The sequence below is a fragment of the Thalassophryne amazonica genome, chromosome 16 (assembly GCF_902500255.1).
Source record: "Thalassophryne amazonica chromosome 16, fThaAma1.1, whole genome shotgun sequence".
Lineage (NCBI taxonomy): Eukaryota > Metazoa > Chordata > Actinopteri > Batrachoidiformes > Batrachoididae > Thalassophryne > Thalassophryne amazonica.
In genome coordinates, this window is record NC_047118.1 from 85,245,193 (window position 1) to 85,269,130 (window position 23,938).

The window sequence follows — 23,938 nt, forward strand, 5'->3', positions numbered from 1 at the left end:
ACCACCGAGGGATTTCCACAATGATTACGACTGCCTGGTTAATCCTGACTTTTTGTGTACAGATACTGAACTAAATACTTGACAACTGGATTCTGTTCTTTCAACCTGTGATTTTTGTATATCGAGCTGGACTGTTTTATACATGAACCACAGACATGGCTCAACATCTGTGAGCTCTTAACCCTGTGCCAACTGTATATTTTCTGCTACTTTTTGTGAATATGCATTTGTAAAAATTAAAAAATGCTCCAATCATGGAACATGGCCACATCCAAGTCTGTGGACCCCATAGAGTGCTGCCACTGCAACATTAAGATCTCCAAAGTCGAGAAGCTTGAATCTTTGACTGGACTGGGTTGCTTGACGTGAGGACGTTTCGCTTCAAATCGCAGCCATCAGGAGAGGCTTCCATCCCATCATTAGGAGGGACAGCTGCCCTGTAATTAGGAGGGTGCTAACTAGAGCACAATAGGTGCTAATTAGAGCTACTGTTTAGTCACTAGCTTATAGCAGTCGGCCTCTCGGTAGGAGGGGTCTGGTTAGGTTAAAAACTCCAGCTTTTGTTGGCTTCTGTTTTATTCTTCTCTACAAGAGTCAAGACAGAAGTCAGACTACCAGAGCACGAATTTTAAGTGAGGAAGCTTCTGCGATTTGAAGCGAAACGTCCTCACGTCAAGCAACCCAGTCCAGTCGAAGATTCAAGCTTCTCTACTATGGAAACCACCTGGACAACTGAGAGCCTACACAGAAACATCTCCAAAGTCCCTCGGTGGGAGGGAAGATGGACACCTTTTTTGGATAAAGAAAGTTCACCTTGTAGCTCTCCCACGGTTGAACTATTTTCCACATGCACTGTCTTCAAAAAAAAAAAAAAAAAACAGAAGAAAGTTATTCTCACAGACTGCAGAAATAAGAAATTTTTTTTGAGTGAAGCTCTGCAAGTGTTTACAGTGGCTGAAATGCCAATCCTGTCTCCAAACCACAGAAAGGAGTTATCTGCAGGCTGGAGGAGCCTTTCTGTCCCAGATACAGTTCAGCACTGTGCCCAAGGTGTTCGATGAGGCTTGCTGGTGTATTCTGGGTAATCTGAGCATGCCTGAATGGGCACAATGTGACCTCTGCTACCTCAACCAAGAGTTTCAATGTGACATTTCATGACTTTGAAAATGGTAAATCCAATTGATGTGGTGCTATGTCTTCAGAGAAGGGAAAATCATGTCAAGAATAACACTTACAGTCATGAGAACATGGCGATTATACAGTAAATATAAAATAAAACCTTTTTTGTTTCATCTATATGGGGTCTGGAAATGCGAGACTGTCTTTGACTAGAGTCACACACACACACACACACACACACACTGGCTGGGTTTGAGCTTTAGACCTGGTATGTCTGCTGAGCAGAGGAGGCGTGTCTCTGTGTGTCTTGATGGGCCTTTAGCAGCAGGTTAACCAATCGTGGAATAGCTCCTGCCTCCCTCAGTGCAGCCTGATTGGCAGGGCACAGTGCCAGGTTTCGGATCAAACCTACCGTAGCCTGTGAAGAAAGCAGAGGATAAAAGAAAAAGGGTCAGTCCTTTCTTTGGAGTTCGTAACCAAATGCACACACAACTGCCATGTTTCTGTGTCATATAAATGTACAGAGAAATATGGACAACGCTGAGTTTGATGACTAAGAGACAGATAGTCGAAGTCTCACGGTCTAAATGGACGGTGCCACCTGAGTGCAAATGAAGAAAGAGCTTCTCAAAGTGCACATTTTACTTTTAAAACATTACTTAAGGCCCGTTCACACATAACATGAATGAGGCCGAATAGCGCACGGAGGATTTGAATGGCACTCATGAAAAATCTGAGCCGCACTCAAAACACGTATAGCAGTTTGCACAACCATTCGGCCACAAATCTGTTTTTGGTCCTGAATTCGTCGAGATCTTAACAACACTCTTAGGATGTTTTCTGCATATTGACAGACCTCAAACTATGATGTTAAAGTTCATTAGAACTGTGGTTGGAAAAATTATATTTTAACAGAGTTGGAACACAATGAGGATAATGTTGCAAAAGGAAATTCCTGTACATCCAGGAAGTCCAAAACAAATGGTGTTTCAGTGACCTAACTCTTCTAATAATGTGCTGCTCCAAACCACATCAATGAGATGTACTGTTGGTTTGAAAACCTCTCAATGAACTAAGCAACCGTGGATGTTCCAGGTCAGGCAACCGTCAACATTTTGGCTGTGATAAGACTCTCATGGATTCTTTTTTTACAACCCCAAACCACAAAAAGCTGGGATGGTATGGAACATGTAAAAAAAAAACAGATGTTTGAGATGTTTTGAGATTGACCCAAAAAAGTAGGGTGTGGTTTTCCATCTTCTGCATTCTGAGGAACCATCATTTCTTGAGAATGCGTGGTTTTGATTGACACAGTGTTGAGAAATGTTGGTTTCTCAAAATGCAAAAGCTGGAGAACCACACCCTACTTTTTCTGGATCAAACTTAAAACCTTTTAATCACAACTCGTACGTTCACTTCTATTTAATTGCGAACACTAGATGTTTTATGTTCTGAGTGATCATTTGTTAATATACAACTATTTCTGCATTTCAGGTCTGAAACACACTCCAAAAAAGTTGGGACAGGGCAGTTTAAGACTAGTAATTTTATTAAAGACATTAAATAATGATGTTCTTTCATGCACGTGATGTCAACAGATGACTGCACTCATGATTTGGTACAAAAGGCAGAATATGTGGGGAACAAAGACGGGCAGGGCTTCTCCAGTTTCTCAACAAATGCAAGTCGCTCTACTCTACTCTTTTCTACTCTCCTATTTTATTCTTCCTTTTTAGATATTTAGATATACCTTTGAATACTGGCATAGTTCCACCTTAGAATTGGAATATAATATATAAGATATACCTTACTGAATTTTCATGATATATATGTTTAGCTGAGGCCAACATATGGCCATCGGGTATTGCGCAGACCTGGCACCCATCCGTCTGTCTGTCTGTGTTCAGCATATGTCCAGTCTTATTACAGCCAAAGTCTTCTAATTCACAAGGAATACTCTTGGGACACAGTTCTTGGACAAATTCGAAGATGCCTAACCTTGACATATTTTAAGAGATATTTTGAGAGGTTAAAAACTCACATTCTGTTTGAACCTGTTCCGTTTTACGTTTGAGTGGTGGGCGTGACAGCCAATCAGAGTAGAGCTGTACACTGATGTCAGTGGCTGGTCTCTCCAAAACCACTTCGTTTTGTGTGTTTATGTATATTTTTCTCATTGATAAACATCTGTTAAGAACTACAATAGAATCCCATTCACAAATGACACTTAAAACTTCACTGTGCAAAAAAACAAGCCTTACGTTAACCTTGTCCAGAAGCAGTGTTGACTTCTGTGGGCTCAGAGGTATCTGAGTTGGACAATCACACATGTAATGCGATCAGAAGAATCAGTATTCCCAATCTTTTTTGGAAGAAATGGTTGCTATGTGATCCAGACCAAAGACAAAAGGGATTATCCAGACTGTTATCAGCATCAAGTTAAAAAGCCAGGGTCTGTCATGGTATAGGGCTTTCAGTGCCCTTGGCAAAGGTAGTTTACAAATCTGTGCTGGCAGCATGAATTCAAGAAAGTACATTCAGATGTCAGAACAACATATGCTGCCTTCAAGACAACTGTTGTGGATGGAGCCACGGAATACAAGGATTGGACCCCGAGATGCAGATAGCCAGACACAGTAGGTACATGCAAAAAACAAGGTGTGTTAATATTCCAGTGATAGTGATGAATACAAGTGTCAAGAATTTCCACAGTGGCAAATTCCAAAATGCCGTGAAGACTGACAAGGTGACAAAACCAATAAGCAAAAGCCAACTGTCAAAAAGTGACAGTGGGATTGTAAACAAAAACTGTTCAAGGTAGAGAAATGCAAAAAGATGAAAAAAGACAGACAATGTGAAAACCACAAACCAAAAACTATCTGTCAAAAATTTCAGTGAGAGTAGTGTGACTTACAGCAGGATACACAACAGGTGAAACAAGGAGCATGAACAGACTGATAGACAATCGACAGGTAATCGGCAAGGTGTGACTTAAATACCAACAGAACTGATTACTAACAGGTGTGGAATGACAGGGCCCTCGCATGACAGCTGTCAAAATGCCGTGCTCGGTTGTCGGACATTACCCCAACAACCGAACCAGGAACAACATGAAACACCCCGAAACATCAACGATGCAAACATAAGCCCAGACCCTAAAGACAACATAACCAAGAATATGCACCGGGGCGAACATAATGCCGAGTCGCAAGGATGAGCCTTTCAGACCTGGAAGAGGAGACAGTTGCCACGCATGGCTGACAGGAGTAACTATGGCAACCGTATGTGGCAGGGGAACAGGAGACAGGAAGAACTCTCACCACACACTCAGCACAGCAAACCCGCACACACATGTACACACACCATGGGTGCGACCAGCATGCAACCCATGCCCACACATTTACACACCTCCTCACACTCACACACACCAACCCACACATAACCAAGACAGGGGAAAAGGACTCAGAAACCACAGCAAAATCCAAACCCCAACAACAACATTATTTCCAGATCCATGTATTACTCAATGAGCCACCTCAACTGACTCCTTTCGATGTGGAGGAGCAGCGGCTCAAATCCGAGCTTCTCCCCAGTGACCGAGCTCCTCACCCTATCTCTAAGGGAGCGCCCAGCCACCCTTGGCCGCTTGTACTCGCGAGCTCGTTCTTTCGGTCATGAGCCAAATCTCATGACCATAGGTGAGGATCAGAATGTAGATCGATCGGTAAATCGAGAGCTTTGCCCCCTACTCAGCTTTCTCTTCACTACGACCGTCCGATACAGCGACCGCATCACTGCAGCTGCTGCACCGATCCGTCTATGGATCTCATGCTCCATCCGTCCCTCAATCGTGAACAAGACCCCGAGATACTTAAACTCCTCCACTTGAGGCAAGGACACTCCACCGACCTGAAGAGGGCAAAGCATGTTTTTCTGGCTGAGAACCATGGCCTCGGATTTGGAGGTGCTGATTTTCATCCCGGACGCTTCACACTCGGCTGCACACTGCCCCAGTGCACGCTGAAGGTCCTGATTTGACGAAGCCAACAGAACCACATCGTCCGCAATCAGCAGAGACGAGATTCTGTGGTTCCCAAACCAGACCCCCTCTACACCCTGGCTGCGCCTAGAAATTCTGTCCATAAAAATAATGAACAGAACCGGTGACAAAGGGCAGCCCTGGCGGAGGCCAACGTGCACTGGAAACAGGTTTGACTTACTACCGGCAATGCGAACCAAGATCCTGCTGCGGTCGTACAGGGACCGGATAGCCATTAGCAAAGGACCCCGGACCCCATACTCCCGGAGCACTCCCCACAGGGTGCCCCGAGGGACACGGTTGAACGCCTTCTCCAGATCCACAAAACACATGTGAACTGGTTGGGCGAACTCCCATGAACTCTCAAGCACCCGATGGAGCGTGTAGAGCTGGTCCAGTGTGCCGCGCCCAGGATGAAAACCACACTGCTCCTCCTGAATCCGAGGTTCGACCATCGGTCGAATTCTCTCCAGTACTCTGGAATAGACCTTACCGGGGAGGCTGAGGACTGTGATCCCCCTATAGTTGGAACACATCCTCCGGTCCCCCTTCTTAAACAGAGGGACCACCACCCCGGTCTGCCAATCCAGAGGCACTGTCCCCAATCGCCACGCGATGTTGCAGAGGCGTGTCAGCCAAGACAGTCCCACAACATCCAGAGACTTAAGGTACTCAGGACGGATTTCATCCACCCCAGGAGCCTTGCCATGGAGGAGCTTTCTAACCACCTCTGTGACTTCGCCCTGGATAATGGATGAGTCCGCCTCTGAATCCCCAGTCTCTGCTTCCTCTTCGGAAGACGTGACGATGGGATTGAGGAGATCCTCAAAGTACTCCTTCCACGACCCGACAACATCCCCAGTCAGGGTCAACAGCTCCCCACCCGCACCGTAAACAGTGCTAGTGGAGAGCTGCTTCCGTCTCCTGAGGCCTGAGGCGTCTTTTAATTTATTTCCACATGAGGACAGCATGCTGACAACTGCGCCTCTCTGTTCCTTTATTCTGTGATTTTTATTTTATGTATGTATTATTATTTTGTTGTCCTGCAACTGTCTGATGTCTGTTTTTAATTTACCACCTTGTGTGCACGGGAAGTTCCAGCTGACAGTCGGCGGTCAGCTGACAGACGCCGTATGTCTACAGCAAAGTGTATGAGCAAAGAGGGCACACATGAATGAGTTCACACCTTCACCCTTATTTTATTTGATCTCCACTCTTTCTGTCTGTCATGTAAACTACAATTTACGTGGTGGAAGTGACATCACGCTGGCCGGTACTCAAGAGGGCATGAGAGCCCGCCCACACGCGTATAGTGTTCAATCGGGTTATGTGTGAAGGGGCCCACAGATGTGTTTGTTTGTTTCTGCAATTAAATAAAAGTAAATACAAGAATCACTTCACTTTTTTTGGCATTTTCCATATTGTCCCAGCGTCTTCTGATTTATGGTTAGAAGCTGTTTTAATTGTAGTACACCTGGGTTTCTTATCTGCAAACCACTTGAAAAGGAGAGTGCCTTTTACAGCACAAGATTTCTTGGATTATTTCAAAAACAAAATACAAAACATTAGGTTAAACATATCCCAGCATGCCTTAATCCAGCCACTACACCCTGCTATTTGAGGTGGGTGCCATCACGGAGGTTTTACCGAGATTTACAAAATTTGATAGTCTCACTGGGTGTGCTGACAAAACTTGTCTCCTAAAAGCACAACCTGCTTATTTGATCCTATACCAATAAAACTGTTTAAGGACCTGTGGCCCACTCTCTGTTCAACTGTGCTGGAAATTTTTAATCTTGTTGTGTGGGCCGCTGAAGAGGAGGTACTGCTGGCCCACCACCACCAGATGGCGCCCTGCTTGGAGTGCGGGCTTCAAGCACGAGAGGGCGCCGGAGCCACTGGGAGTGACAGCTGTCACTCATCATCAGCACCAGCTGTCACACATTCAACTCATCACCATCACCATAAAGGCCGGACTCCACCTCCTCGCCGAGAAATCAGCTACCTTGGAGGTAATTAACTGCTAAAACGAAAACACTGACTAATAGTCTGAACTTCTTTGCAGCCGTTTTCCTGTGGGTGTTGCCTTATCTGTGGGATTGGCGTTTGGTGTGATCAGCGACGGCTTCGCTTCACACCCCAACCAGATAAGTGGTTAGACAGGAGCTGCACGAGTGTGTGACTGGAGGTGGAGGTGCTCCCTCCCAAAAGAACACAGACTGTGGGATTACTGAGTGTGCGTACTCACACTCACCTGTACTGTTTCTGTTCTCTGCCAGCACTACCAGGTCTGACAGCTGGAGACGGTGACCACCTGGGGACCCAGGACTTGGCGGCTCCGGTGTTCTTCAGATCCGTTGGCGGTGAGGGCCGTGTGGGATCCGGCTCGGTTCTGGATGGCATCTCCTATCCTCAACCCTGCCCACACGTCACCCAATGTAATTGACTGTAGTTCCAAACTGGTTGTTGTCTGTATTCCGTTGTGCACAATTTACAACATTAAATTGTTACTGTTTGGCTTATCCATTGCCCGTTCTTTTACGCCCCCTGTTGTGGGTCCGTGTTCCTACACTTTCACAACAGGATTTCTCGGCCAGCGTCATGGATCCCAAGGGGCGTCAACCATCGCTTGAACAGCCAATGGAAGAGCGAGGTGCACAGGCGCCAGCAGGAGGCGTGTTAGGTGAGCTGCAGCACATCTTAACCGCTTTTACTGCTCGGTTGGACTTAGTTACCGAGCAGAGCGTTGTTCTCAATCGAAGGATGGAGGCTCTCACCGCCCAGGTGGAAGCGCATGCTCAGGGCGCTGCTGCAGCACCTCCTCTTGCTGACCGAATGCCAGAAACAGACATTCCACTGGTCGTTCAACGAACCCCCCCACCTTCCCCTGAAGCATACATAAGCCCTCCGGAGCCGTACAGAGGCTGTGTGGAGACGTGCGCGGACTTCTTGATGCAGTGCTCGCTCGTCTTTTCACAGCGTCCCGTCATGTACACATCAGACGCTAGCCGGGTGGCTTACGTTATAAATTTGCTTCGAGGAGAGGCATGCGCCTGGGCTACGGCGCTCTGGGAGCAGAATTCACGGCTCCTAACGATTTCCACTGAGTTTGTGAGGGAGTTCCGACAGGTGTTCGACCACCCTCATAGAGGCGAGACCGCTTCAAGCGCGCTGCTGTCGATAAGACAGGGGTGTCGGAGCGCAGCGAAGTATGTAGTCGACTTCCGCATCGCGGCAGCGCGAGCCGGCTGGAATGCTGTTGCGCTCCATGCCGCCTTTGTAAACGGACTGTCTCTGGTCCTTAAGGAGCACCTGGTGGCGAAGGACGAGCCGCGGGATTTAGACGGGCTTATCGACCTGGTTATACGGTTAGACAACCGATTAACAGAACACGGACGGGAGTGAGACGAAGGGCGTGGTCAGGCACAAGCCGTCCCTCTTCCTTCCAGGTCCGAAAGGGAGCCGTCTTCCCCACGCTCCACAGCCAGGGCACTCCACGTGACGACAGCTCCCCCTGCTGACGTTGCTATGGAAACGAGCAGGGCCAAAAGGCGATCAGATCAGAGACAAAGGAGGCTGATCCGTGGGGAGTGTTTTCTCTGCAGCTCAACCGAGCACACACAGAGAGAATGCCCCAAACGGTCAAAACAGCAGCACTCGTCCTGAGAGACTGGGCTAAGGGTGGGTCAAAATACCCAAGCGGGGAGACCCCGAAAATCTGCACGTATCCCAGTAACGATCCTGAGTGGGGATCTAACCCTTCACGCCCCAGCACTGGTGGACACGGGGTCGGAGGGGAATCTGCTGGATAGCAGATGGGCAAAGGAGGTTGGGCTCCCTCTAGTGGCCTTACCGTCACCATTGTCGGTGCGGGCACTAGATGGCACCCTTCTTCCACTAATCACACACCAGACACAGCCAGTGACATTGGTTGCATCTGGAAATCACAGGGAGGAGATTGTGTTTTATGTAACACCTTCTACCTCCCGAGTGATTTTGGGTTTTCCATGGGTGTTAAAACACAATCCCCGGATTGATTGGCCGTCTGGGGTTGTGGTTCAGTGGAGCGAAACCTGCCACCGGGAGTGCTTAGGATCCTCGGTTCCACCCGGTGTGACAGTTAAGGAGGAGGTTTTATTTCCCCCCATCTGGCGGAGGTGCCAGCCGAGTACCATGACCTTGCTGACGTCTTCAGCAAAGATCTGGCACTCACGCTGCCCCCGCACCGTCCGTACGATTGTGCCATTGATTTGATACCGGGCGCTGAGTACCCGTCCAGCAGGCTGTACAAAGTGACCTAACACCCCGTTAGGTCACTTTGAGTACCTGGTCATGCCGTTCGGCCTCACCAATGCGCCCGCGACATTCCAAGCGTTGGTTAATGACGTCTTGCGGGACTTCCTGCATCGGTTTGTCTTCGTATATCTAGATGATATACTCATCTTTTCTCCGGATCCTGAGACCCATGTCAAGCATGTACGTCAGGTCCTACAGCGGTTGTTGGAGAACCGGCTGTTTGTGAAGGGCGAGAAGTGCGAGTTCCACCGCACTTCTTTGTCCTTCCTGGGGTTCATAATCTCCTCCAACTCCGTCACCCCTGATCCGGCCAAGGTTGCGGCGGTGAGAGATTGGCCCCAACCAACAAACTGTAGGAAACTGCAGCAGTTCCTCGGTTTTGCAAATTTCTACCGGAGGTTCATCAAGGGCTACAGTCAGGTAGTTAGCCCCCTGACAGCCCTGACCTCCACAAAAGTCCCCTTCACCTGGTCGGATCGGTGCGAAGCCGCGTTTAGGGAGTTGAAATGCCGGTTCTCGACTGCACCGGTTCTGGTGCAGCCCGATCCCAATCGCCAGTTTGTAGTTGAAGTGGACGCCTCTGACTCAGGGATAGGAGCCGTGCTATCCCAGAGCGGGGAGTCCGACAAGGTTCTCCATCCATGTGCCTACTTTTCCCGCAGGTTGAGCCCGGGTGAAAGGAACTATGACGTCGGCAATCGGGAACTTCTTGCGGTGAAGGAGGCTCTTGAGGAGTGGAGACACCTGTTGGAGGGAGCATCGGTACCATTTACGGTTTTCACGGACCATCGGAACCTGGAGTACATTCGGACCGCCAGGCGTCTGAACCCCAGGCAAGCCCGCTGGTCACTGTTCTTCGGGCGTTTTGACTTTCGGATCACGTACCGCCTGGGACGAAGAACCAATGATCTGACGCCCTGTCCCGGATGCATGAAGAGGAGGTCAAGACCGAGCTGTCAGACCCGAAGGAAACCATCATCCACGAGTCCACTGTCGTGGCCACCCTCACCTGGGACGTGGAGAAGACCGTCCGGGAGGCCCTGACATGGAGCCCGGACCCGGGGACAGGTCCGAAGGACAAATTGTACGTCCCACCAGAGGCCAGGGCTGCGGTCCTAGACTTCTGTCATGGTTCCAAGCTCTCCTGTCATCCAGGGGTGCGAAGGACTGTGGCAGTGGTCCAGCAGCGCTTCTGGTGGGCGTCTATGGAAGCCGACGTCCGGGAGTATGTCCAGGCCTGCATCACCTGTGCCAGGGGCAAAGCAGACCACCACAAGGCCCAAGGCCTCCTCCAGCCTCTGCCCGTGCCTCATCGCCCCTGGTCTCACATCGGCCTGGACTTTGTCACGGGCCTCCCGCCGTCCCAGGGCATGACGACCATCCTCACGATAGTGGACCGGTTCTCCAAGGCGGCCCACTTCGTGGCCCTCCCGAAGCTCCCGACAAGACCCAGACTTCCAGACCGGTGTTGCTGCGGGAGAAGCTGAAAGACGCAGGTGTGGGTGGACATCTTGCTGCCTGGACCATCGACTACCTCACTAACCGCCCGCAGTACGTGTGGCTGCGCGGCTGTCAGTCTGAGGTGGTACGGTGCAGAACCGGGGCCCCCCAGGGCACCGTCCTCTCGCCTTTCCTCTTCACCCTTACACCTCAGACTTCACCTACAACATGGACAGCTGTCATCTCCAGAAGTTCTCTGATGACTCCACAATTGTGGGTTGTGTGTCTGAGGGGAATAAGCTGGAGTACCAGATGGTCATCACAGACTTCGTGGACTGGTGTGACCGCAACCACTTGTGTCCCAACACCAGTAAGACAAAGGAGATGGTGATAGACTTCAGGAGGAAACCACCACCTCACCCACCGGTGAACATCCAAGGGGAGGACATAGGGACTATGGATAGTTTCAAATACCTAGGTGTTCACCTCAACAGCAAACTGGACTGGACTCACAACACCGACGCCCTGTACAAGAAAGGCCAGAGTCACCTCCACCTCCTGAGGAGACTGAGATCCTTTGGAGTGAGAAGGCCTCTGCTTAAGACCTTCTACGACTCTGTTGTAGCCTCTGCTCTCCTCTATGCTGTCATCTGTTGGGCCCCGGGCAGCACAGAGAAAGAGAGAAAGAGACTGAACAAGCTGGTCAGGAAGTCCATCTCTGTCCTAGGCTGTCCTCTGGACTCTCTGGAGGTGGTGGCTGAGAGGAGGGTGTTAGCCAAGTTCAAATCCATCATGGACAACTCCTCTCACCCCCTGCACCGGACTATAGTGGAGCTGAGCAGCTCCTTCAGTGACAGACTGAGGCACCCTCAGTGCAAGAAGGAACAATACCGCAGGTCGTTCCTCCCTGTTGCTGTCAGACTGTACAATAACACTGTGAAATAACCACATGCAATAATATGTCCACAAATCATGTGCAATAACAACTTGTTTACAAATCCCAGCACTAATGTCACCTTATCACATCTAAATTCCACTTCACATATTGTAAATAAGATGCTGCTATTTTATTCCAATCATGTTTATATATATATATATATATATATATATATATATATATATATATGCAGTGAGGAAAATAAGTATTTGAACACCCTGCGATTTTGCAAGTTCTCCCACTTAATCTAAAAAATAAAATAAAATAAAAAAATAATAATAATATATATAATAATTATATAATAAAATAATAATTTATTTGTATGTTATTGCTGCAAATAAGTATTTGAACAAATAAGTATTAATATATAGTATAAATAAGCTGCAAATAAGTATTTGAACACCTGTGAAAATCAATGTTAATATTTGGTACAGTAGCCTTTGTTTGGATTTACAGAGGTCCACTCCTCCATACAGATCTTCTCTACATCTTTCAGGTTTGGAGTTTCAGCTCCCTCCAAAGATTTTCTATTGGGTTCAGGTCTGGACACTGGCCAGGGTATTCCAGGACCTTGAAATGCTTCTTACGGAGCCCCTCCTTAGTTGCCCTGGCTGTGTGTTTGGGGTCATTGTCATGCTGGAAGACCCAGCCATGACCCATCTTCAATGCTCTTACTGAGGGAAGGAGGTTGTTTGCCAAAATCTCGCAATACATGACCCCATCCATCCTCCTTTCAATATGGTGCAGTCGTCCTGTCCCCTTTGCAGAAGAGCACCCCCAGAGTATGATGTTTCCGCCCCCATGCTTCACAGTTGGGATGGTTTTCTTGGGGTTGTTCTCATCCTCTAAACATGGTAAGTGGAGTTGATTCCAAAAAGCTCTATTCTGGTCTCATCTGACCACATGACCTTCTCCCATGCCTCCTCTGGATCATCCAGATGGTCACTGGTGAACTTCAAACGGGCCTGGACATGTGCTTGCTTGAACAGGGGGACCTTGCTGCCCTGCAGGATTTTAAACCATGACAGCATCATGTGTTACTAATGTAATCTTTGTGACTGTGGTCCCAGCTCTCTTCAGGGCATTGACCAGGTCCTCCTGTGTAGTTCTGAGCCTTCTCAGAATCATCCTTACTCCACAATGTGAGATCTTGCATGGAATCCCAGACCGAGGGAGATTGACAGTCATCTTGTGTTTCTTCCACTCTCTAATAAATAATCATAACAGTTGTTATCTTCTACCAAGCTGCTTGCCTGTTGTCCTGTAGTCCATCCCAGCCTTGTGCAGGTCTACAGTTTTGTCCCTGGTGTCCTTAGACAGCTCTTTAGTCTTGGCTATGGTGGACAGGTTGGAGTGTGATTGACTGAGTGTGTGAACAGGTGTCTTTTATACAGGTAACAAGTTCAAACAGGTGCAATTAATACAGGTAAAGAGTGCAGAATAAGAGGGCTTCTTAAAAAAGAATTAACAGGTCTGTGTGAGGCAGAATTCTTGCTGGTTGGTAGGTGTTCAAATACTTATTTGCAGCAGTAACATACAAATAAATTATTAAAAATATCATACATTGTGATTTCCAGATTTTTTTTTTTTAGATTATGTCTTTCACAGTGGACATGCACCTAAGATGAAAATTTCAGACCCTTCCATGATTTCTAAGTGGGACAACTTGCAAAACTGCAGGGTGTTCAAATGCTTATTTTCCTCACTGTATATATATATATATATATATATATATATTTATATATATATATGTTTTGTTTTTTTTGCCAGCTTGCACTCAGCCGAGACAGACGCACTTCTCTCTTGTCCCTCCCTCCTTATCTTTCCTGCACCTGTGGCGTGTTGTCTGTGAGGCTGCAGCTTTGCTCTTCTGGAAAACGACAAAAATGGATCTGTTAAAGTGGTCTTTGAACGCAATTGACACTATTTTTTCTACAAGACATTTGGGGGTGGAGGACCCGACCTGTCCTGCCGGGACGCATGTGATGGGTTACGTGATGGACTCGTGGAGGAGATGGCAGGTCATGTGCCTTTACATGCTTTCTGTGGTGGACGTCGAAGATGTGTATATATTTGGCTTGGTGGTGACCGGCTTTCTGCTGTGTGGAGCGGGCATGGCGCTGGTTTACCGGAAAATCAAGAAAGTGGAGGCAGCTTTGATTGGGCCGTCCAGACTGCCCTACATGACTGATTCGATTGGGAAGGTAGTGGCTGCGCAGTCGGCGGGTGTTAACCGCACGCTGGAAACCCGCTTTGACCGTCTGTAAAGACCACATTCTACATTCAGATGCATTGACAGCCACTCTGTTGTCAGAACTGTGGAATCTTTCAGGCGTCTGCTAATCTGGATATTCATTTGGCCTCCCCAAAACACAGCTGCACTCCAAGGCCGCTGTGATAAAAAACCTCCTCAAGAAGATAAACACTTAAGCCTCGCTCCCTGGTCATCCCCCTCCCCTCAGCTTCTCCAGCTCTGACATTGACTGTGGACAGTGGACTGCTCAGGGCTGAGCCCCTCCCCCTCCAGGATTGTCGGACAAGGCCGTTGACGGCGCCTAATAGGCTGCCTTCGGAGTGTTCTGATAAACTGGACCTTCAAATCTCAGTTGTCGTCCTGCGTCTTTGTTTGTCTGTGTGATTATTGTTTTTCTGTGCTGATGGGGTTTTTTTTCCTCATTGCTGCTGTGTAACGCAGCGGCTATGAGGGTTTTTTTCTCCTTTTTCCCTCGTGTGTGCTTTTTTAATATGTGTTTATGTACCGGGCCGGCCTATGTGTGTTGTGTGTTGTGTGTCATTTGTTATGGGTCGGTTGCTCAGCCCTGCTGTTGACCAAGGCAGGAATGTACATTTGGAGCTGGTCCCCGGGCGCCTAATGGTGACTTCTGCTCCTACTGAGCAATTAGGATGGGTTAAATGCAGTAGACACATTTCATTGTGCAGGGAACATGTTCTTTTGTGCATATGACAATAAAATTCTTTTGAATCCTTTTGAATCCTTGAATCCTTTGAATATACACTCAACAAAAATATAAACGCAACACTTTTGGTTTTGCTCCCATTTTGTATGAGATGAACTCAAAGATCTAAAACTTTTTCCACATAAACAATATCACCATTTCTGTTGTGTGGGCCGCTGAAGAGGAGGTACTGCTGGCCCACCACCAGAGGGCGCCGTGCCTGAAGAGCGGGCTTCAGGCACGAGAGGGCACAGCCGCCTCACGGGAATGGCCGGGAGTGACAGCTGTCACTCATCAACTCATGACAGCTGTCATCTATCACCACATCATCAACACCCCATAAAAGCCGGACAACATCTCCACCCCGCTGCCAAGATATCGCCTACCTACGGAGGTAACTTCCTCAGCCATATTCTGTGCCGTATCGCACTTAACTATTATCTGATTACTACAGGAGGTCCTGACTGCTTGTGTCAGCTGGAGGCTGAACTGGTCGTGGACGACAGGGTGACGAACCGCACCCTTCCTGACCCGTGAAGACAAGGGTTTGTTTCAGGTCCTGTGAAAGACTGTGTTGTATTTGCAGAGGTGGAGGTGTAATTCCCACCTACAATCCCTGAACTGTGTGTGAGGAGTTGCTTGAGTGTCACCACACTCACCTCGCTTTCTGTCTTGTTTCCTGCCAGCAGTACCAGATTCGACAGCCGGAGACGGTGGCCACCTGGGGGACTCAGGACTTGGCGGCTCCAGTATCCTCCGGGTTCGGTGGCAGTGGAAATCATGTGGGATCTGGCTCTTCTCTGGACGGACGTCTCCTATCCTCGAGCCTGCCACACATCCCCTTTGTACATTTGACTCTAATCCAAATTCTGCATTTGTCTGTATTTCGTTGTGCACGTTTCACAACAGTAAAGTGTTGTATTTTGGCTCATCTATTGTCCGTTCATTTGCGCCCTCTGTTGTGGGTCCGTGTCAACACACTTTCCCAACAGGATATGTCGGCCAGCGTCATGGATTCCGAGGAGCGTCAACCATCTGTTGAACAACCAATGGAAGACCAGGGTGCACAGCCGCCAGCGGGAGGCGTGGTAGGTGAGTTGCAGCAAATCCTCACCGCCTTCACTGCTCGGTTGGATTTAATGACCGAGCAGAGCGTCATTCTTAATCGCAGGATGGAGGCTCTCACCGCACAGGTGGAAGCGCTCGCACAGGGCGCTGCTGCAGCTTCTCCTCCTGCTGTCCTGGTGTCAAATATAGACGTTCCAATGGTTATTCAAGCATACATAGGTCCCCCGGAGCCGTACAGAGGCTGTGTGGAGATGTGCGCAGACTTCTTGATGCAATGTTCGCTCGTCTTTGCACAGCGTCCCGTGATGTACGCATCAGACTCCAACCGGGTGGCTTATGTAATTAATTTGCTTCGAGGTGAGGCACGCGCCTGGGCTACGGCGCTTTGGGAGCAGAATTCACGGCTCCTAACAACATATACTGGGTTTGTAAGGGAGTTCAGAACAGTCTTTGATCACCCAAATAGAGGCGAGACCGCTTCAACAGTGCTGCTGTCTATGAGACAGGGGCGTTGGAGCGCAGCTGAGTATGCAGTCGACTTCGGCATCGCGGCTGCGAGGTCCAGCTGGAATGCGACTGCGCTCTGCGCCGCCTTCGTAAATGGACTGTCGTCGGTCCTGAAGGAGCACCTGGTGGCTAAGGATGAGCCGCAGGATTTGGACGGGCTTATTGATCTAGTTATACGATAAGACAATCGGTTAGAAGAACGTCGTCGGGAGTGAGATGAAGGACGTGGCCGGGCATGCGCCATCCCTCTCCTTTCCGGGTCCGAAAAGGTTCCGTCCTCCCCACGCTCCACAGCCTCAGCGCTCCGTGTGGTAACAGCTCCCCCTGCTGATGATGCTATGGACACGAGCAGGGCTAAATTAAGAGCTTCTAACAGACAGAGGAGACTGGCCCGTGGGGAGTGTTTTATCTGCGGCTCAAGCGAGCATCAGCAGAGAGACTGCCACAAGCGGTTAAACACCAACGCCGCCCTTAGAAACTGGGCTAAGGGTGGGCCAAGAAATTCACGTGGGACACACATGCATTTCTGCACGTCTCCCAGTTACGATCCTGAGTGGGGATCTAACCCTTCAAGCCCCAGCACTGGTGGACATGGGGTCAGAAGGGAATCTGCTGGACAGCAGATGGGCAAGGGAAGTTGGGCTCCCTCTAGTGGCGCTCCCTTCACCATTGAAGGTGCGGGCACTAGATGGCACCCTTCTCTCTTTAATCACACACAAGACACTACCTGTAACTCTGGTAGTGTCTGGGAATCATCGGGAGCAGATTGAGTTTTATGTGACTCCTTCTACCTCCTGCGTAATTTTGGGCTTCCCGTGGATGATAAAACACAATCCCCAGATTGATTGGCCGTCTGGGGTGGTGGCTCAGTGGAGCAAAACCTGCCACCGGGAGTGTTTAGGATCCTCGGTTCCCCCCGGTTTGACTACTAATGAGGAGGTTAAAGTCCCCCCCAATCTGACGCCGGTGCCCGAGGAGGTCCTCAGCACCAAGGTCAGCTGGAGGCTGAGCTGGTCGTGGACGACAGAGTGACAAACCGCAGCCTTCACAACCCGTGAAGACAAGGGTTTGTTTCAGGTCCTGTGAAAGACTGTGTTGTATTTGCAGAGGTGGAGGTGTAATTCCCACCTGCAATCCCTGAACTGTGTGCGAGAAGTTGCTGAGTGTCACCACACTCACCTCGCTTTCTGTCTTGTTTCCTGCCAGCCAGAGACGGTGGCCACCTGGGGACTCAGGACTTGGCAGCTCCAGTATCCTCCGGATTCAGTGGCAGTGGAAATCATGTGGGATCCGGCTCTTCTCTGGATGGACGTCTCCTATCGTCGAGCCTGCCCACACGTCCCCTTTGTACATTTGACTCTAATCCAATCCTGCATTTGTCTGTATTTCGTTGTGCAACAGTAAAGTGTTGTATTTTTGGCTCATCTATTGTCCGTTCATTTGCGCCCTCTGTTGTGGGTCCGTGTCACTACACTTTCCCCACAATTTCCCTCAAATATTGTTCACAAACCAGTCTAAATCTGTGATAATGAGCACTTCTCCTTTGCTGAGATAATCCATCCCACCTCACAGGTGTGCCATATCAAGATGCTGATTAGACACCATGATTAGTGCACAGGTGTGCCTTAGACTGTCCACAATAAAAGGCCCCTCTGAGATTGAGGGGTATGTCCTTGTCTGGCACACCAAATATAGCCGTTAGTGGATTGGGATTATTGTTAACTGGCAGATGCTTGAGAAGACATCAAAAATGCTGCTCCAAAACAAGTGTAGGGATGAACATTCGGAAAACATATGTCCAGTATTTGCGGGTTGTTGGTGGCATCTAATACACGTAGGATCGGTATTTGTATAAAACCTAGACAGCTTAACTCTAGTGAGATGGAATATGTGCAGTATCTTAAACTGGATCAGACTCTGGCTTAGACAGAGTGAGGTTGAGTGAATACGCATGTTCCCAAATCTCAGCTCAAATCTCAATATTGAGATCCTACTCCCATGCAGATTTAATTTTGCCCTAGGAAGAAACATCATTAGCCTGCAATGTTTTATATAATTTAGCAATGTTGCCTCTTACAGTTGGGTCCCAGTCCAATATACTGTCAAGTGTGTCCTTGCCAGAAATATATGGAAATGAGTAGTGAATTCTGGCAAAACTTCAGGCCTGAAGGTATCTAAAGAAATGTGTTCTTGGTACAGCATGAGCCCGCTGAAGGGTTTCAAATGTTACAAAGATGCCTTCTGAGAACAGGTCACTAAAAAAGATAAGACCCTTACTGTGCCATACTTGAAATCCTGCATCACTCCTGGATACAGGAAAAAAAAATGGTTATCAATATGTATGATTGATGTGTGTATTAAGTTATGTAATATGTATGAGTCATGTAATTACGTCATGGCAGTTTTACTTTTTACTTGTGCAGCTTTTGGAGTCCAAGACAAATTTCGCAGAAGGGCCCATAAAGTATATCGTATCGTATCAGACAGGGGCATATGTCCACACGTAGTACCAAAATTACAATGTTTTCTGAACTGGAACCAAACTCGAAGAGATTCTTTAATAACCGGATTTTTTATGCTGTTAACATTTACAGGCAGTGGAGAGCACATTACAGAAATGGGAGAGGTGTCCGGATAAGAAAAAGCTTCCATATATGCCCAAGTAGGACCCCTCTTGCTTTTGTACATTGAAATCCAATAAATTAACTTGGCAATATTTGCTGACCAGTAATAAAAAAGAAAATTGGCAAACCTAGTGCTCCCATTGATTTGGGCATTTCCAGGAGAGATCTCTTTCCTCTGGGGGTGGACCCATGCCAAATAAAAGAGGAAATATGGGTATTAAGCTCCTGGAAGAAAGATTTAGGCAAGAAAAACAGGATAATTTGGAACAGATATAAGAAATAAGGCAACACTGTCATTTTTATTGCATTAATCCTGCCTGCAAGGGAGATAAGCAAAGATGTCCATTTAACTAGATCTAGCTTAGTATTGTCCAACAAATTTTTGAAGTTATGGATATATAAATCATTCTAAGAGCGAGAAACTGAGATTCCTAAATAGGTAAAGGAGTGCTGTTCTACTTGAAATGGGAAGATATCATAACTCAGATTTAAGGCTAGTTGATTGACCGGAAAAAGCAAGCTTTTTGAAAAGTTCAATTTATAACCTGAGATCCTTCCAAAATGATACAACATATCTATAATTCGCAGTAAGGATGCTGGTGGATTAGATATGTAGAGGAGAAGATCATCCACATATAAGGAGGTCTTATGGATAGACCCCTCTCTCATGATCCCAGTTATATCCCCCTCCGCCCTGAGGGCGATAGCCAAGGGCTCAACAGCTAGATTGAACAAATATGGTGAAAGGGAGCAGCCCTACCTCACACCACGATGGAGGAGAAAGTAAACTGAAATTGTAGAGTTGGTACGTATTGAAGCTTTAGGAATGGTATAGAGAATCTAATCCAAGAGGTGAATGCTGGGCCAACCCAAATCTGTCCAGAACAGCAAAAATGTACTTCCACTCAATCCAATCAAAGGCTTTCTCGGCATCAAGAGAAAGCACAACTTCCACTTCCTGAAGAAAGTGAGAGGAATTGATTATATTAAAGAGCCCACGCATGTTATAAAACAACTGCCTGCCTGGTACAAAACCTGTCTGATCAGGGGAGATGATATTGTGAATATTTGCTTCGAGCCGTTGCAAGAGAATTGTAGTCAGAATTTTATTGCCAGAACAGAAGATACTAATTGTCCGATAGGGGATCCAGGGGATCTTTCCCTTTTTAGGAAGAACCAAGATTACTGCCTGGGTCATTGTTTCTGGTATTTTTTTGTTTTGTAATTATTTCTTGAAAAACTAAATAAAGGATAGGAGTTAATTTAGAAGAAAATGATTTGAAAAAGTCAATGGGGAATCCATCAGGACCTGCTGCCTTTCCACTTTGCATAGAACCAGTAGCTTGAGAAATTTCCTGGCATGTTATTGCAGAATCCAAGCAAGATTTGACTTCAGAGCTGATGTTCGGAAGGACAATCATGTCAGGCATACTTATATTAGTGTCATTTGTATAAAGATCACTATAGAACTTCCTAAAAGTGCCGTTTATTGTTTGGGGGTGGGTGGACTCGGACCTCTGGGATGGCTCTAGCAGCTGCTCATTGTTTAAGCTGATGAGAAAGCAGTCTGCGTGGTTTTTCACCGCGTTCATAGAATGTTTGCTTAGACTTAAACAAAAGCTGTTCAGTATTTCTAATTGATAAATGATCAAATTCAGTCTGCAATAATAATCTCTCTTTATATCAGATGAGAGCTCTGTGTCAATGTCTTTTATCTGTTAGGATAGTTCTAAAATGCATTGTGTGTGTTTCTTTTATCAAAAGATTAGTAGGAAATAATTTGACCCCTTAAGTAAGCCTTGAGAACTTCCCTGATTGTTAAATAAGACATGTCCGGGGTCTGGTCTATTTCTAGAAAAGTGTCAGTCTGACTATTCATAAACTTGATAAATTTATTACTGGTCAGCAAGAATGGATCAAACTGCCAGGTACGTCTGGGTGCAACCTATTTGGAAGGGCAAATCCAGTTACTGGACTATGGTCCGAAATAAATAATACTGTGATACTGACAGCCGGTGGGCATATTGGGCCAGTCATTGCTAAGCAGGAAAAGTCACATTGAGGTACAAATGGTTGAACTGGCGAGAAAAAAAAATACTGTTTAGGTGTAGGATTTAATTTTCTTCATGGGTCTATGCGTTTGTATGATTCCATAAATGAGTGGAGAACCTTAGCAGCTTTAGATGTTGTACTATTACGGCCCACGTTCTGGATCTGTCTAGGTCAGGGTGCAGCACACCGTTAAAGTCAACGCCTAATATCACATGATGTATTTGCAGATCAGGCAACTTTGCAATAAAATCAACAAAAAATTGTGAGTTGTCCCAAATGGGTCCGGAAACATTAGCTAAAATAATTTGTGAACCAAAGAATTTACCGGATACAATAATACATCTGCCGTTCTCATCTGCAATTATAGATGCTGGAACAAATGCACTTACGCACTGGAATAGCTGTACCCCTACATCTGTCACCATATTTTCAGCAAAAAATCTGAGTGCTCCAATTTTTTCTGAGTTTTGTCTGCTCGTTGGTGCGAAGGTGGGCTTCTTGGAGGAAAATTATTTGCAGTCCAAGAGATCTTAAGTGGGCAAACACACGACTATGTTTAATTGGATGTTGAATTCCTTTGATATTCCAACTGATGAGCCATATGGAACCTGAAGTACTGGAGCTATGTGCTGCCATAAGGGTAAGAAAGCAGTATAATTGCCTCGGGTGGGTGAATTTAGCCCCTCATAAAGCAGGTTACAAAAAGAAAACAAAAGTTAAATAAAACAGCAAAAGAAAAATAGAAGTAAAAGGGTGTCCGATGAACATGTGCTGGATCTCTCCCCAACTGAAAGACTAACGCAATGAACATCCTCTAACTAGGGGATGAAAAGGCACATGAACGTGGCTGAAACCAGGTAAAACACTAAACTAGACCTGGCCAGCAGAACACATTTATAAGGTTTTAAGGCAGAAAGAGATACTAATAATTAGCTTTACATACTTTGCAGTGGTTGTTGGCAGTTACACTTATAACTTCAGAGTTAAACAAATAAAAGTTGGAGGAGGTGCAGCACCCCAACCAAGACTGAAACTATGTATAACGTTACTCAAACTTAAAATTAGCTGAATTTCTGAAGGTGCTTTACAGCTGAGGTATGTCATGGACCCCTGAGATTTCAAAATGTAGAGTGGAATACTGTAAGACTGTTTAGTCAATGACAATGAAATTCTTTTAGCTTAACTAAGGCAAGGAGTCACCAGTTCATAACAGAACACTGTAGCGTATGGCATGAACTGATCTGGTTATACCCTGGGATATGTTACTTCATAATCAGTGTATATCTAATCCGGTACACTCAGCTTGACTGAGTTATGAAGGGAGTGATTGACCGTGCGATGTAGACTTCAACTTCCTTGCTGTCAGAGAAGGTCTTCTCCTCGCCATTGAATGTGATGCGCAGTTTGTCTGGGTGGAAGATGCCAAATCGAACTCCCTCGAGGCCCCTAAGCTGCTGTCTGACAGAGTAGAAGGCTGCTCTGGCTTTGGCCACCCGGACCATGAAGTCTGGGAAGACTGAAATGGAGACGTCATCCACCTGAATCCTTTGTTTTTCTCTTGCGAGGAGCAGAATTTCAACACAGTCCCTGTAGTAGAGCAGATGCGCCATGATGGTCCTGGACGTTGTCCTGGTTGCAGTGATCTATGCAATCTATCGACCAGAGGAGGATCTTTTAAGTTGAAGGCTTTTTGCAGCAGGCTGCACACTGCACACTATTAGGGCCCTCTGGAACTCAGACAATCCTTTGATTATTCCTTCTTGATCCCAGCTCAAGAGCTTCACATTTATCTTGCAGAGAGACAGTTAAGGCCCCCAAATGTTTAACCTCACGCTTCAAAGTCACCACATCATCAGAACAGGCTGTCAGGCTGTGCTCTGTTTCCTCCAGCGTGTTGTGTATGGACGCCACTTCTGTGTTTATGGTAGTTTTGAAGTCATCAAATCCTGTTCTGATAGCATGCATCTTTTTTGATAGACACCATTTCACTCTCAAGCACCGCTCTAACCTCGGTTTTCATCATGCTGACAAAGCCCACTCTTCAGGAGGAGAGCAACTCACGTTTAAAAGTGTCTGTGTCAGCCGCAAGGCCGTAGGGCCGGGTACTTGTTCCCGAGGGTGAGGATGAAGCAGACGAGGTAGGCCGTGGTGCGGACGGAGCAGTTTGACGCACTCTGACGCCGCAGGATGCCATAGAACAACGTTGATCATCAACAAAAGCACTTAAAAACGATTCGCCACTGCTTCAAGTCGAATTAAACTGCCTTAAAATAATAAAATAGTTGCTCTGCAGAGCCATACTGATACGCTACCTACTCCATTGCTTGCTCCGCCTCCTCCCCAAACAGCAACTATTGTATTATTTTTACAAAAACTGTTTCATTTTATATTTTAACATGAAATGAATGGATCATTAAACATGTCCATAAAGTCAAAAGACATTTGCACTCGTAGAAGCCCTGCCCCCATTGTGCACAATTTTTTAATCACAAGTCAAATTCATATTTTAGAAATGACTCTTTCCTGATCACAACATTAAAGGCAATCACATATTCTGATGTAATTACAAGTTGAAATGACTCAATTAAAGAAACTATTTCATCATTAGGTTTATGTCACATTAAGAAATCCTACTTTACAATCACACGGCAGTCATTGTTATCAGTCATCTGCTGCATTTATAAGGAACATATGTATTTATTTACAGTGTCGTTTTCTGGTTGAAATGCAGATACGAATGATCACCTAGACTTAAAAATGTACACATTAATTTCCATGCTATTTAATTTGTCTAAAAATAAATGTCCAAGGTTCCTTATGTTAAGAAATCATCTAATTTGAAATAACAGTTAAGTTATGGTTTTAATTCACAGATGAAGACAGGTTTCTAGAGAATCTT

The 23,938-nt window shown here is 46.7% G+C and overlaps 1 protein-coding gene across 1 annotated transcript in view; it reads right to left on the reverse strand.

Moving 5' to 3' along the window:
• jupb (junction plakoglobin b) overlaps positions 1-23,938 on the reverse strand; it is a 325,763-nt gene that overhangs the window by 83,499 nt on the left and 218,326 nt on the right. The window contains exon 11 of the mRNA XM_034190543.1: positions 1,385-1,537. Within this exon, the coding sequence (XP_034046434.1) occupies positions 1,385-1,537 (153 nt within the window). The remainder of the gene's footprint in view (positions 1-1,384; positions 1,538-23,938) is intronic.